At 30.0% G+C, this 17,367-nt stretch overlaps 1 protein-coding gene across 1 annotated transcript in view; it reads left to right on the forward strand.

Annotated features, from left to right (window-relative positions):
* Nucleotides 1–17,367, forward strand: part of LOC130890685 (E3 ubiquitin-protein ligase CBL-B) — a 170,095-nt gene that overhangs the window by 137,466 nt on the left and 15,262 nt on the right. The window contains exons 3-5 of the mRNA XM_057794904.1: nucleotides 449–718; nucleotides 10,393–10,615; nucleotides 12,385–12,567. Coding sequence (XP_057650887.1) covers nucleotides 449–718; nucleotides 10,393–10,615; nucleotides 12,385–12,567 — 676 coding nt within the window. The remainder of the gene's footprint in view (nucleotides 1–448; nucleotides 719–10,392; nucleotides 10,616–12,384; nucleotides 12,568–17,367) is intronic.

Genomic DNA, 17,367 nt, shown 5'->3' on the forward strand with positions numbered 1-17,367 from the left:
ATACTTCACGATACAAAAGTAGATATCTCAGAATTTAATTCATAACTCTTAATGATTTTACTAGCCCAAAAACTAAAAATATATTTTGTATCCTAGTCATGTGGAAGATACTGCTCTAGTCATTACAGTTTACACAGATAAAGTTATGGATATAATATCTAATGAGTTTTTTAGTAACCCTATCCGCGTTGCTCCCAACAGCACCTCTACGAAGCCAAAAAAGTCCTGTTAAATTTCTTCAGTTTAGATTATGAATTTGTTCTCGATTCTTATATTAGTTAGAACATCACATGGATTTATTTAATTTAAATTTAAAATGTTGGTAAACACGTTTTAATAATTTCCCTAATATAATAAATCTACATTTACATTTTCAAAAAGAAGTGCAATCTCAATTATCAAAACATTTTAAAGATTTTATCATTAAGCTATCTAAATTATTTTTTAGGTTATTTCAACCTTGGGGAACGTTATTGAGAAATTGGCAAATCCTAGCCGTAACTCATCCCGGTTACGTGGCGTTTCTAACCTACGATGAAGTGAAAGCCCGATTGCAGAGGTACATCAACAAGGCGGGTAGCTATGTATTCAGATTGTCGTGTACTAGATTAGGACAATGGGCAATTGGTTATGTAACACTAGACGGAGAAATATTACAAACAATACCTCAAAATAAAAGTCTGATTCAGGCTCTGTTGGATGGCTATCGGGAAGGATTGTAAGTATTATATCTATCTGCATCTCTTTTGTTTTCAAAGTAACATATTTTCTCTCTTTATCTATATCTAAAGAAACTTTGAAGAAACAATTTTACACTGCTAGAACTTGAAGATCGATAGTTTAGCGAAACTATATTTATTGCAATTTAAAATACACAAGATTTATATTACATAAATTTCGGTATATGGGTCATTTTGAAAAATATTAAAAATATTATTGAAAAAAATAATAAATGTGTTAACCCATTAACGCCGAGAATTGTTTTTCTAATATTTTCTGGAATTATTTTGAAAATAATACGTCCAATTAATGTAAATTTGGTTTATTTGCAAATAAAAAACCCTCGAGGTATTATTTTTCAAAAAAAATGTTGGGTCCATATTGTCCCCTTAGGCGCTTACTTGGTAATATTTAAAATTAAACAAAATCACTCTTTTCTATTTATAGTGATTCTTTAAAACATTGTACACATTAGCCCACTTCTCATTTAGAGCACATCGTTCTTCCCTTACTGCTGCTGTATTTTTCGCCCGCACATCTTCGGCGCTTTTCATCAGGAACTGAAACTACAAAGTGATTCAATTTATCAAACCGTATGTCATTACTTATTCGGCTATCACAGCTCGATGCTTTTGGTTTTGTACCTTGATTTTTTGCAGGGCTCCTATACTTACTGAGATAAATCTAAAAGAAGCAAATATAATTGTAAAAAAGACAAAGCTCATAGTAGGTCTTTTTTCACCTGAACAATACTTATTCGATGCTCTAGCTGACTAATTTCTTTGCCGACTTTTCTCCCTAATAACCATCCATTTTGTACTGCTGCATTCGCTAGATATGTAAATATTGGCCTATACCACTTTTTGGATCTAATACCTATTCGATAGCTGAAAAAATATATAGAACCAATATAAAACATATATCCATGAGAAACCTTACCACGAAATAATGTTGTCCATTTTTTTTCTCAGTGCGGGAAAACCTTTCAACGGTTTTGATAGGTGCTACATCAAATTGTGAACTAGCTGTGGTAACAGATTTATTATCCAACCAACGGATCCCCAAGTTGTTCTCCAAAGCTAAAGAAAAATTTCCTCGCTTTTGTTTTTCGTTAACATTTTTTGAAGTAAGAGGACAATCTTTAGGGAATCGGTTGTCTCTTATAGTGCCCCCGTAGTCATTAACTTTTAGCGTACATAGTAGATTAGTGGATGTGAACAAATTATCAAAAAAAGTTATATCGAAGCAATCACTTGACTCGCAGTTCTTCAATCTTTTGCAAAAGTGGGGCTGAACATTTACCAAATAAAGACTCATATTCTAAATTAGCCCTAGGATTACGTCCTTGGGAAATTTCGACATTAATCAGGCGCATTGAGGCCTTGTAAAGATTTTGTTTAGGCACAAAATGAGTTAAAAACTTGTTTTTTAAATAGTTTGTAACAGGACGAAGCTTGTACATTTTGTCTTTTAACTCTTAACTATGTTATTGTTATCTGCAAAATGTATAAACCTGCATATTTGCAAAAAACGGTCACGCCTCATGGCATCGGCCACCAACTCATATTTCATGTCGGGAAAGATTTCCTAGTAGCTTCTTTTGGAGGGCAATTGATTATATCCGCTAAAAATAAGTATTCCTATAAATACTCTTAGCTCTTCAATAGTAATTAGGGGATCATGGAAATTTTTCAAAAGAGCGTAATTTCGCGTCTGTTCCAAAATTTGTTCTAATAACTCATCAGTAAAAAACAATTCTACACAACTTAAGTGACTATAAGTAAAATAATCCCCCTCAAAAAATTGTATTTCGAAGATTCAATGTCACCTGTAACTGAATAATTATTTGCCTCCGGCTTTATGAATAATACAAGTGGAACCCTTTCCTGTTCTTCTTGGACAAACTAAAATATTTTCCTCTGCAACTTGAATCTCCATAGACTAAATATCTTGCTGAATCGCTCCTATCCTTTTACTATTAGATAAAACAATTTCCGCGCCACTTGAAAGTTATCTCGCTCTTAGGTTAGGTTTACTGTCCACATTTCCTGCCTCGTCCTCATCGCCTGAGTTCTCATCTGTTAAAACATGACTTTCAGGAGCTTATATATATATATATATATATATATATATATATATATATATATATATATATATATATATATATATATATATCTTATTTATGTCATTTCCATCTCCTGATTGAGCGTTGACAATATCTAGAGCCTTCTCTAGGATATTACTGATATTGAGGTTAGCGATTACAGTTTCAATAACTTTAACTTAATTAAGTCATAACACTTTATATGATATGTTTGGTATATTATGTAGATTTTGCAAAATTCATTCATTTTACTATACATTTATAAATATATGCATCAAGTTTTGTTTGATACATAAAAATGATCTTCACAGAAATAATTTGTGGAATTAGTTGATAAAGTAAGAGCATCTTGCCTCCTTGCCATTTTTAACCACTTTCTTCGTATTTCTTTATTGTTTGGAACGTATATGAATCATTTGTCTGGCGTTTTTATCGTTGTAGTTTCAGATTGGGGCACTATACAGTATTTATAATACTAAGAATTAATTATTTATTAAAAAACACAATTGACTGTCATAAACAAACATAGCTGTTTCGCGAGGTGTGACGTCTTTCAAGACGCCATGACAGTCTTGACCTTTTTCACGGTCAATTTTAAGTTCCTTTCTACTAACGTAAAAAACCTATTTTTCCTAAGATAATATATTTTTGGGGTGAAATAGAAGCTAAGCTATAGTTTTAAAGTAATTCCATAATTTTGTCAACTAGCCTATTATACTCAACTATACTATTATATAAGCTAACACTTAATTATTTCAATAAATTGATAATAGTAAATTCTGATGATGTAAATGTAGGAGAAATCCAGCAATGAATTATAGTATATAGAAACGATTTTAATTGTACATCATGACACCATATCAGTTATAAACAATGTTTTAATAATTTGAATTGCGTAGGTTTGTAAGTGGAATCACTACCGTATAGTTACATCGGCTTGACGTCTAATTCGATTAAATTGATAATTCAATACCTCACTTTCAACACTAGATAAAAAATAAATATACTGAAATTCCATGTAATTGAAAGAAAACTTGAATAAAGTAAAAACAGAAGAATAGTGTCCAGTGCTTCAGTACCTATATCTGGGAGATATTTTGTATGTGACTCTAAATCTCATTGCTTGGCCTCCAATGTACAGGGTGTCAAACATAAGATGACCCATATACTTTTGTCCAAACCTGGAAGAGTTATCAAAAAACTTTAATCACAACAGTTCTTTTGTATTTAAAGGAATTTTTAGATTATTGACTTTTGTATTATACAGGGTGTCCCAATTCTTCAATATCGACAACAACTTTGGAATTTTAAATGGAACACCCTATATTTTATTTTGTTTTTAATTTAGTGGCATAAACAAAAATATTTTTTATAAGACAGACCTATTTAATTTCCGCTTGGCTTAGGAAATATTATATGTTTAAACACAAAAACTTGGTTTATCGAGCCTTGAATCATACCGGACTTTTATTGCTATATGAGTTTCGAATTTTGATTTTTACTTAATGATATCTTGTGTGTGTCTGCTGTGAAAGAAGGATCTTGAACAACACAATAATATGATTATATATTATATACAGGGCAGAGAAATCTGAAAAATAGGTCAATGGTTTTGATCTTCAGTCTTGCCACATGTCGCTTTTGATTAGCGAGTTTATAGGCACTAAAAGTCTGTGTCAGTGCACATTCGCCTTATTTACTAGATTTATCACCGTGCGACTTCTGACTCTTTTCTAATATGAAAAATTTGCTAGGAAACGTTTTGACACTATTCCTGAAATTGAGATTAAGTCAGAACAAAGGAGAAAGATTCGGAAAGTAGCTTTTTAAAAATGTTGACATAAATCATCATATTTTTTCATCACAAGACGTACCAGTAAGAAAATTGTCACATAATTCCTAGTTACTAACATTTTTCTCGACCTAACCTTCCGTGATATCTGAAAAACATTTGTATAATTTTATTAATAACATTATTAGTTCACAATTCATAAAACAATAACAATGATATACTTATCATCCAAAAATTTTAAATGGGACAGGATTTGAATGATATGAATCATATGAAAGGAAGTTTTTTATTGTTATCTAATCAGCTGGAAAATTAAATGTGTCTGAACGTATCTTTAACTGACATTTCTATACAACATACATTTTTATACTATGCCAGATTAAGAAAATTAATGAATGAATGTCATCAACAATATTTTTATTGTCGTTCATATATTTGCCCCCAAGATCTACATACATTCAAATTTTAACCACTATACAAAACAGTCTGTCAGAAGATGATAGCTCTATATTATTTTTAAAGGTGCAACCGCATTTTTATATTTTTTATATGATAAAAATATGTGTCTTTGATAAGTGGAGTCCACAAAAAATCATTGGGTCTCTATCCGGACTTTAAGGCAAATTTATCAATTCGATGTTTTGTATGTCCAAATACGTACTCGCTTATTTCGTGCGATGGCGTAGGCTTGCCTTATAGTAAATCAAATTTATTCTTCGTTTTGGATTGGTTTTACTGAAAACTGGAAAAGAAATGTTCGTATACCACGTTGTATAAAGTGACTGTTAATTCTCCAGAGGCATACTTGCCATGTGGTTGGTTTTCATGTAGAATAAAACAACCCCTTATGTACTTTATCTCTATATAGTGCAAGAAAGGAAGGTTTGAGTGCCAAGTATTTTATTCCAATTATGGTTAAAATGGAACTTGAAAGATAAACTAATGTTTTCAGGGTCATCGTTTATGGAAATGCGAAATAATTGGGGGGAGAACAAAGTTTTTTCATTTTTTTAAAATATAAGAAATTTCCCTTGAAGAAAAATATTGGAAAGAAAAGTTATTACACATTTTTTAATAGAAGATTTATGTTTCAGGGAAGATGTGACTGAGACTCTCTTATACATACAAAGTACTGTAGGTAGATCATTTCAAAAACATATCTTTGTGATATAAAATTATTTACTTTTACTATTTAACTTATCGAAAAAAAAAGATATACTAATATAAAGCTAAATACTTAATAATTATATAAAATTAATAAGAATATCCTTTTGGCCAGACGGTGACAAACGCAAACTTATTTTTTTCTGTCCAAAGTTAGAGTGTTTTCGACTGAAAATTTCAAAAAATTTCATTAGATCAAAATAATTCAAATATTTGGATGCACCAAAATGAGCCAAATTTTCAATAACGCTCGGAAATTGAAAAAAAAGGAATAAAATAACATTTTAAAGATAAAATACGTGATAAACATACTATACTTTGGGTTACCAAAAAAATAGTATGTTGAAATCCATTGGAAAAAGATGAGAATATGATAAAAATGAAAAGAAAAATAATTTTTGAATGGGAAGGGTGTAAGTTTTTAAGGGTAGAAAACGGTTTATCTATATACCCGAAAAAATAATATGACTAAGTTAAAGGTAATGAAAAGTTCTACAACTTTTCGTATTTACAATTTTCACATAATCTCAAAAATGTAAGTATGTGAATAATTCAAAAAACCAAGCCTATACGCAAATTCGTATTACTTACTTTTTTATGTCTCAAACATACCGTAATTTATTTGATTTGAAATATCTATTTTTTCATCTTCTTTTAACCTAATATCGAAAAAGTACCCTAATTTTCAATCCAGATATCTCCCGTCAAAATATCAGTTTTTTTTAAAAGGTCGGAGAGCTTTTTGCTCACTAAAATCTCTGCTCTCTGATTGTGTGCATGCATTTTCTCATAAATGGCAAGGAAACTCGCATCGAGAAATTTCATTTAATCATGTACAATTTTCAGATATTTTTGTAAAATTTTGCGTTTTAATTATACGAAAAACATGAGATTCCGTGTTACATTTATTAACATAAGTAAAGTCTCATTCATTTCCGAGCTTCGGAGAAATCCTCTTTTCTCGTAGAAAAACCCAGTCCCCGATTTGGAACGACCAACGAAACGAGGCAGAATAGAAGTCTGTTTGGAGAATTTTCATCTTTTTACTAGCTATTCGGTGTTTCGATTTAAAGAAGTGTCTCGTACAACTTTTCTATCACTAATATAATATTTGCTTCCCTGATCTTCGATGTATCTCTAGTCAGGCTATTTTTTATCGCTTCGAACTGTAGTGCTAATGTTGAGTTTGGCAAGCTTCAGATCTAGTTATATCTCAATATCTCTGACAAGATTGGCGATAACATTAACGGCCATACTTTTTATAACATCCTCCGCTACAGATGGGGAAGTCTGATTTCCCCAGGCGTATGTTGTTTTTCCTCCTGGATTTCAATTAAGTCAAGAACGAGGAGCTCATTTTTCTCTGCTTTTTTGGTCACCAATCATTTTCAAATTCAAGCCCTCCATCTTGATCGCTTGTCGTTCTAATCATCTTATATTTTTTCAATTTTCTCTTGTACCGGGTGTCTTGAGACTCTACTCTACTATCTCGTAATACGAAAAAGATATTAACATGCGCTTTTCGCTTTTCTGTTGCTAATTTGGTCTACTTTCATATTCCTTAATTAAAACTGCATGTATTCATTCAACATTTTTTAAGGATAGCTGATTTAAAAAAATAAATAAATAACACCCTCTAGCGTATACGTTACTCATTAGGTTGTTTCGAAATTATAACTCTTAGATTGGTAGAAAGGAGCTCTCTTCAAAAAGACTAAGTTTTCATAGATAGGTTAAGTAGAACTGGACTTACAGGCGTTTTTTCATAATAAGGTTCCCGCTTCCCCCCATGTCTCATTTGAAGAGATAGACTAAAACATGTAAAATCAAATATACGCTGAATTTCTTGAAGAATACGATAATCATCGTTTAAATGTATCTTAATTAGACAAAATTTGTTAATTATTCATTTTATAATTTGTGGTATTCAATCACACCCTCAGGCGGTAGACTTACAACTCTGTAAATGTTTTTGTCGAGGTCACTATAAACGGTTCCCGAGATATGGCCAAGAGCCATTCTTATTGGCACACCCAGTACAATTGCTTTAACATTTTCTCTCATTTCGTTTCCAGCCTTTTTCATTTCTTTTCTCCACTTCTCTTGACTTACCTCCAGTTTCTCTTAAATCCTTTTTTCATTACTACTTGACTTGTCTCCAACTTTTATTAACCCTTTTTTATTTCTTTTTTCAGTTCTTCGTGACTAAATGCCCCATTTTGGACTTCTTGTAAATGGTATAAATATTAAGATAACTTATTGAAATCTAAAATGAATATTCTCTTTGTTCAAAAATTACTATCTTCTTTTTTATGTCTAATCCACCGTATATGCTGCGTTTCTGAATAGAATATTATATAACTTCCACGAAAACTCGTTATTGAAGTCCTTTTTCGTTTTATAATCGGTCAATGAAAATGAAAACTCGATATCTGTTCTGGTTTTCAAATATGCATAATTTATATATAAATATAGTCCAGTCCGCAATTGACTATTCTATCTCCATCCTGACACCAAACTGTAACGTTTCTTAGGTGAAGGTTCGATAAAATTGTCAATTGATTATATTATTATTATAATTATTTATAATCATCGAAGATTTTTTTCTTTGGGTTATAAATATGAAATATTTTATCGGTACGGCTAAGAAAAAAAAATTAACTTCGCTATAGAATTACAGTTGAACAGCTTAGAGATTGAGTTTTTCTCTGTGTAATAAATTCAGATGTTAAATTATTTGTGACGTATTTATTTAGAAACAATCTTTTTAATTCAATAAACTGTCGTTTAACAATTCTCACATTTGTGGACTCGTTGTACTCCTCCCGCTCTTGTTTTGATGATGAACGATTCCTATGCTGTAACAAATTTAAAATTGATTGGTTAGGTTAGGTTAGGTTAGGTACTCAAAGAATTAATAAGAATCTAGTGGATCAATTGATTTTGTGATCATTTATCGCGGCGATATTTATACTGGTAATTTGGAATTAAGCTGGTTAATGATCTAATGTTTAATATACACCAATAACAAACCGTTTACTAAAACTGCTATGTACACTTATGGTTGTGATATACAGAGTGAGTCAGCTGTACTTATACGCTCTCTAGTGAAAAAACGGCTTCAAATTTTTTTATAGCTATATAAACATTAATTACAGCAATACAGAATGTATCAAAAGTAATGGAACATTAAAAATTAAGTCAACTTTATGTGAAACTTCATGTAAATTTTTCTGTTTTCGAAATAATTTATTTTAAGCGGAAATGAAAAGTTGGCGTAGAAGTATAATCCATTTAATTCACACAAGTGAAGATTATAACGGTGATTTAGGATACGTTGAACTTTTAACCGTGTTATTTGAGGTTACAGTCTTGTATAATAGGTTGTTTAAATATTGAAAATAATTTTGGACAAATTCAAACATCAATTATTTTATTAATTCAAATGGAACACCATGTATAGTTTCAACGCATTCAATACACACCCTTAGTTTTCTATTAGAGTACATACGGGCTCCCTAAGCCTGTCTATAACCGTTCTGATTATCTGTATTCTTTATTAAAATGTAATATTTTTTCCATTTGTAATGCTCCATTAAGACGCCTGTTGTCAATTCTTCGCATATTGGCTAAATGTATAGACAGAACCAGTGTTTTTGTCTGATCCAGACATTCTACTTACAATATTGTTTATTTTATCTAGATAATTTCAGTTTTCTCTGTTTTTATTCTAACAATAATACTTTATACTGACATTTTAATAGATGAAACAATATTCTCTTTAAGAAAGAATTGACATAGACGAAAACTATAAAAACATTCTTCTGGAATTAAAGATATATGCAAAAAATATCTTCATTGACATCTTCATAGAAGATGAATTTTAAAATAGTGCTGGTTGTTTTCTCAAAGGAAAAGAAGACGATTCTTAGAAAGCACAAATATCATCCGTATCATAATCAGTTGCATTAGAATTTATACGACGATGAATTTTCAAATAGAATAGGATTATGCTTATTATTATCAATTCATTGAATCACAGAGGAAAACGACTTTTTCAAATTTGTCTTATTATAATAGTGCATAATAGCATAACTATTATGCCACTGAAAAAGAGCATTTTTCCATATCATCAGAATCGATGGAGCATAAATGTGTTACGTGGGATTGTGAAACATCGCGTATAATATACGTTCCTATTTTTTCATCATTCTACTTCTGTGGACGAAAATTCCAAAAAATTTTGAAAAACCGTATTTTGAGATCCCTTGGAACATATAAGTTAAATAAATTAATTATAAGAGCAAAGATGTGGCTGCTGTTAGATGACGCACTGGCGCATTTCAATGATATGAAACTTCGAATTAGGCTGCATTTACAGCTGACATATATCTAATATGACATATATCTTCATTCATTGCTTTCAGACTGTATTTTGAACGGTACAAAATCGTATATTGGTGAAATATTTAAACATAACTGGACTGAATTATTTTAGTATACATAAAAACTATTCGCATACGAAAACTTGCGAGGATTTATTTCATTCTTAAATATTAAATATTTCAATTAATAAAAAAAGTCATTACTTATACTTTTAATGATTTTTCAGTTATCTTTATCCGGATGGTAGATCTGTGAATCCTGATTTATCATGGGCTGTACAACCGAGTCAAGAAGACCATATTGCTGTAACACAAGAACAATATGAACTTTACTGTGAGATGGGTAGTACATTCCAATTATGTAAAATATGCGCAGAAAACGATAAAGACGTCCGCATCGAACCTTGTGGTCATCTATTGTGTACACCTTGTTTAACAGCATGGCAGGCCGTAAGTATTTCAAGCACTCATTACCCAACTACAACGAATACATATGAACTATTAGAATATTTTTTTCTTGTGAAACAGGGTCATCATAAAGTACGGTTTTAATGTGGCCTTCGTACAAAATATCTAACTAGGAAGTATTAATCCAAATTCCAAGCGTGACACTGTTGTTTGAAAAAAATATAAAATTTCTTACAAATTTCAAAACATTGTGTGGTGATGCATTCTAGTAGATTAAAATAGATAAATAATCTCACAATCTAAGTTGTGGAAGCTCTCTCGGGACACTCATAAAGGAATAAACCTTATAGGTTATCTATAACATGAAAATTACATGAATTCATATTTTTCAAGAGATTATTTATTTGTAAAAAAATTGTTTCCTCTTGGATCCTGCACGAAGCACTAAAATTTCGCAATTAATTTCTAAGCTAAAACTTGAAATTGAAAAGCTTTAGTATAATACCCACCTAAATGTGAGTTTCCGGATTAATATTTAGTATTTTCAAGTACATAATTTGATATTAAAAACTAATTTTTTTCATTTGGCATTAAATTACTAAAATTATTTATAACTACCAAATGTATCTAATTACAATTATAATAAAATACCAAAATTTAAACTGCTTTGCAGTATAGATATCTATATTTTGGTGAACAGAAAATCTCGAGAAGTTATTGGCACTATAAAAAGGAAAAAATGATATATTTCGCAAAATATCGAAAAATGTAGCTTCTATCAAAGGGCTTTGTCCAATCATTAACCCTTTATTTAAGAAAATGACTACTACAAAGAATATAATATGCCTATGGTTTAATGTTTATGTAATAATATTGGTCATATATCATTTTTAGTATCTGGAGTATAAACTAAAATAATGAAAACTTCTGTTTTCAGAATATGTCTTTATTTTCTCTGAATTTTTATTAATAAACCCATTTTAAATAATTTTTTTTTGCTCTTTCCTCAATGTTTCTGCGTAACAGAACAAATTTGAGTACATAAAGTTACATAAAATTTACAGTTTATAAGAAATGTAAAATCAATTGGTATTGTAGATAATAAAATAATTATTCATCAAAATAAAAAAATTCCTAGAGGAACCTTTTTAAAACTATTACTAATATTGGAAAAACCATTTGAAAACGGATTTAAAAGATTCCTTCCAGAAATGCTTCCAGTCATGGTTTCAACGACGTTCAGTTGTAAACGAATTTTGTGATATTTGGTAGAGCATTGTCATGTATCAAAACAAAATATTCTCCTATAAAGGGAGCAAAATATACAATGTCAATGATAACTCTGTTGGTGTGGCCTTCATTGTTAGTATCACCCTATATCATAACTGACGCGATATCATATGTATACCAGCGTTGCACAAATATTTCATTCATTCTTCTCCATACTGATACCCTTTGAGTATTATCAAATATAATTAGCAAAATCCGGACTCATCTTATACCAAAACATTTGACCATTGGTGATCTTCACAATCTAGAAAACTCTAGTCAAACTGGACTCTAATTGCAAGCTTTAAATAAATTGACTCGTATCATTGCTCATTTTGAATTAATTTTGCTGGGGAGAAAATGTTGGGTCGTCTAAAATTCAATTTGTTTCTAAATCATAGTAATTTCATAAGATTTTGCTTTTATATAAACAGAAAATTTGGGAAATTTGTTTGGATAATTTATGGTTCGTATCACTTTTATGTTAAAAATTACAAAATGTGTTAATTTAATTTTATAATATATATATATTAATTTTAAAGGGTTCCGAAGGTCAAGGAAGTCAAGGATGTCCATTCTGCAGGGCCGAAATCAAAGGAACAGAACAAATAGTTGTCGATCCTTTTGATCCCAAGAAGTCTCATCAGAGACCCAAAACGACTATAACCAATGCAACAGGCAATAATTGTGTCAACACTCTTGACGATGACGATCTGGAGTTAGAGGTAGCAATTGACAAGTCTAGCACAAATGATTATACTGAATAGATAGCATTTTAACACATTTGAATCGGGAAATTGTGTAAGATTTAGAGGCTGTTAAGTATTTAACAATTTTTTGAATGAATATAACAGTAAAATAAACAAAAGTTTTAGTCACATAACAAATATTCAAAAATAGTCAAATTAGTAAAAACTTTTATATACTAAACTAAACTTTTTTGTATTTTTATCCTCATTTTCCTCCTTAATTAAGTTAATTGAGATAATGAATCAAATCTATATATTACAAAAGTTAAATGCTTAATACTCTAAACCTTAACAATTTTCGAACTTAACTGTATATGTCTGTGTCTCCTGGCCGTTTGACTGTGCTTATCACATTCTTTTTTTTTTCATTGTATTTGTTAAAATGTGCTTGACCTTGTGTGGCTTCTGTTTGTTTGTTTAGTTTAAAAAGGACTTGGATTTTTGTCATTGTGTTATTGCCTGCAATTAGGCTGCTTGTTTGTTTAATGTTAACACTGAAAGCTGAACTCTCTAATAAAATTGAAAATTATAAAATATATAATAATAATAAGACTAAACAGTTTTCTCTAGTATTTTTAGGATTTGTAAGGCTCTCTACCAATTCAATTTTTGCCTAGAAATACACTTCTGTTTATTGAAATAGCATACAAGTCTTGGGACAAATTTTTGCAATTTTTTAGTTGTGTAAATTTACTTGTCATTTGTTGCAATTTGTACCAATATTAAAGCTTAGTTTATGCAGCTAAAATTAAAACTAAATTAAAATTAATACTAGACTAAACTTTCTTGGTAGTAATTTTTTGGTTTATGCAGTGAATTAAGGATATATGTAATTGGTATATATAAGGTAATTGTTTGTATATTATTTGTATATTATTATGTTTGTTGGAATAAAATAATTTTTGAAAAATGGGTCGTTGTATATACGGTCGTAGAAAAAATAATGTTCCTAACCAATGCGTAAAGTGTCTTTCCGCACTTGACCGCTTGCCCGAACTCCGCTTCGCGTCGTTCGGGACAACTACAGTCGCATGCGGGAAAGTATCACTTTCCGCACTTGTTAGGAAAATAACTATTTCAGGACTATATTTATACGTAAATGTATCAAATCAAAATAACAAAAAAAATATTACTAGGTAACAAAAAACTTTTATTTTTTGGAAAAAAAATGTGACTTATTTCCTTTTTTAACCTGATAACCTCTCTTATAGAGTATCGTAAATAATTATTCTATTAACATCACACAAAATAAATAAAAAAAACTATTCTCCTTCGTTATCGTTAAGGTAGTAATTCCTTGAGATCTTTCAGTTTATTTGGATTTATTTGAACAAAAACTAAAATACTTAAGTGGAAGTTCTGAAAATGTTGGACAACTTGTCAGTTGAACACTTCGTTTTCCTAAATTAACTGACTTAAAAGGGTCATCATCTTTTTTCAACAATATTAGGATGCTCTACCTCAAATTGAAAGCACCGAACTTTGCTGAAATTTACATTTTCTTTTGTGCCTTTTATATTTTTTTGCTTACATTTTTTTTATATCTCCAATGGAATAAAAATTAGCCTGTGTCATTGGTATTACTTCAATAGGATTTGTTATTTTTAATTCTCTAACAGCGTTATGCCACTCTTTTGGTTAGAAAACTTGTTTCAAGTTTTTTTTGTGCTTCTCAATAGCAGTAAAATCCCTTAAAAAAATTAGATGATAAGTCTTGATTTACTTGAAAAAGTTACACTGTCTTGCTTAAAAGGGAATAAGCGACATGTTTTTTATACATACCGTAATATCACTTTGTTTGTTAGATCCACTATCATAACTTTATTCCACATAATCTTCATCCTTTACAATATCATCTGATCCGAACTCCAATACAGAACTAGCAGAACTATAACTGTTGTGGAGTTCTTTACTCTTAACACCTGCTGAACTTGTCGATACTATTTTAAATCACGTGTGGCTTCACCAATAAAACATGTTGACGGATTTGCGTCCAAACAGGTCTGGGACTTGTTACCTCTGACTAACTTTATTTCGTAGAATCTCAAGATTTTGTGAATTGTGGCTTCTTACCCTCTTCATCCAAGCCCCTCATATGTGGAAAGCTCCTGACACTATCCATTAGTGATCCATTGTCTGAACGATCTTGCTGACTTTCACATTTCTTTTTTCTATTTTTTTTATATATCAGCTTAAAAATAAAACACCACGGCAGAAATGGGCGTATTAAACAAAACAATACCACCAATACAGACAATACCTGATCTATTCTGTGCTCATAACCTCACAAAGTTAAGAAATTAAACTGAGAAGTCGAAAGTTTGCGATCTCTTTTATTTTAATTTAAATTTACTGTTAATTTTCTGCATGAACTACAAGTACCATTTCAATGTCTTTCAACTAGTAATTTAATTTGTTAGTTTAATGGTAATTTTTAATTTTGGCGGCATAAGTACTTTGCTTCTTCACTCTGGCTACTGTACTCGCATTAAAACCTAGATGAGTTGACAGTCTTCTGATAGACCTGCGATTTTCCATTTCGGCAATAATGGCAGCTTCCTGAATTTCAGTAAACTGATAAGGCATTAAGTACAAATTTACTTCAACTGAATTCAAATTAATTATTGAATTAACTATCACTGACATTAGGTAGGAACTCTAATTTAAGCAGGCAAAATGTAAGTGTATGTTTTTTCAGTGAATAGAAGTGTACATGTTCAAGACAGAAAATATTTATGATTTACTTATCTCAGATCTACTTATCTCTGGTGCAAATAGATGGACCCAACACATATATTTCACAAACAGTTTCAAAAAATCTGCACTGCACATAAACGTTTTCAATATCCAATTTTCAAAAAAAATAATATTCGATTGAAATTGGTACATTGTGGAAAACTGATATTTTAGTTGTCATAATCAAAGATAACTAATTTGAAAAATCTTTTTTACCTTTATAACCCCGCGCAGAATTCATATCTCTATTTTAATTTATGTATATATAGGGTGTTTCAAAACGTTCGCATGCGAGTTATATCACTGCATTAAGCGAAAAAAATCACCAAACAATCACATGTCTATAACGCATCGATTAATCGCCAATTGGTTGAGCCAATCAAAGCTTGAAGAACGTTTAAATTCCTCCCTATCGAGCGGTCGAGAGAGCCATAAAAGTATTTAGCTGCTGCCGCATTTTGGAATTTACATTTGTTTGTAGAAGGTACTCGAAGGTTTTACCGCGCATATTATTATCACCTTTAAAAGATGATGACTAAAATTCAATTTTTTTTTCTAAAATTTCAGTAAAGCTAGAAACTTAAAATTCTGTAATATTTGTGCTTTCGCAAAGGACTAACTATAGGTATTTTTCCAATATTCCTGTCTTATTATATTAACAACCCTTACTTTATTTCATATCATATCCTTTTATCATGATAATATTTTCTGAAGTAAAATAATAATCCAAAATAATTGTTTTATTTAAAAAAATTTTCCCAAAACCAAAAGCTGCAAAGAATAAAAGTAAACACCATAATTTATAATTTTTTTTTAATAAATTGAGTGGAAAAGAGTAAATATGTAAAATGTAATAAGATTTATAATAAATCCGTAAAAGTGAAGACTGCTAATTTCACCCTAGTATAATCTGAAAGGAATATAGAAAAAATACCCGAAACTATATCCTTTGCAAGTGCTCGAAAATGACAGAATTTCAAGTTTCTAACATTACTGAAATTTTAGAACAAAATGATTTAGTTACCATCTTTTAACTGTAGGCTGAGGAAATTTTATTATAGGAAAGTCCCATTCTAATTTCATACGAGCAAACATTTCCCGAATTTTGTCGCATGAATTTAGAAACACCCTATATGTTGACATTTTTTTCAAATTGAAATTGAAATTCAACATTAGGAACAAATCTGTATTTTATAAATTTCCCTATGTACAACTTTTAGCTTTTCACTTGTTTACAACTTTTTTGGAATTCATGTGAGAATTACCTATGTGAAAGAGACAAAGAATTTAATTCTGCTTCTTAATGTTTTTCTCCGTGTTAAAAATTTACATACATTAGGCCTTTCCTTTAATATATGATTAGAAGGAGTGAACTTGTGAATTTAAATTATTTAATTAGTTTATTCGCCTATTTTCTTTCATAGTTACTATGGACATACTTATAGAATGAATTATCAAGTTTACACTTATAACTAATAAAAATTCAAACAATTTTCACTAAACGTCGATATCATTATACAAATAGTAAATTAAATCAAATTTTTCATAAAAATATTATTGTAATATATGATAGTCGAGAGAAGTAAATAAATAGTCCTTATGAAAATAGTACAATGATGTACACAAGTTTTTGTTGTGTAGTAGGCTGCAATTTAAAATCTAAATATTGCTTCTAATTCTAAATAATTTTTGTAAGTAAACTTCTTTAATAATATGAAAATGAAGGTAGTTTATTCTTTACTGCAATTACTATTATTCATTCTCAGCTGTACACTATCTGAAAATTCATAATTTTAACAATTCAAATGCTTATCTGCAATGCACCAATTTGTATTAAAAATAAAACTTGCTGACAAATGTATAGTAAACTTATTGCAGACTTTTTGAAATTATTATTTATATAAGTGTTCAGTGCTAACTAACATGGCTACCTATATCATATTTCAAATGTTTACAGGTAATATATACATTTCCACTGAATACACTGTTTACATCACCACACACTAAACGGTGTATTCAGTATGAATATCGCCAACTGTT

Source organism: Diorhabda carinulata, chromosome 2 (genome assembly GCF_026250575.1).
Source record: "Diorhabda carinulata isolate Delta chromosome 2, icDioCari1.1, whole genome shotgun sequence".
In the NCBI taxonomy this organism is placed as follows: Eukaryota; Metazoa; Arthropoda; class Insecta; order Coleoptera; family Chrysomelidae; genus Diorhabda; species Diorhabda carinulata.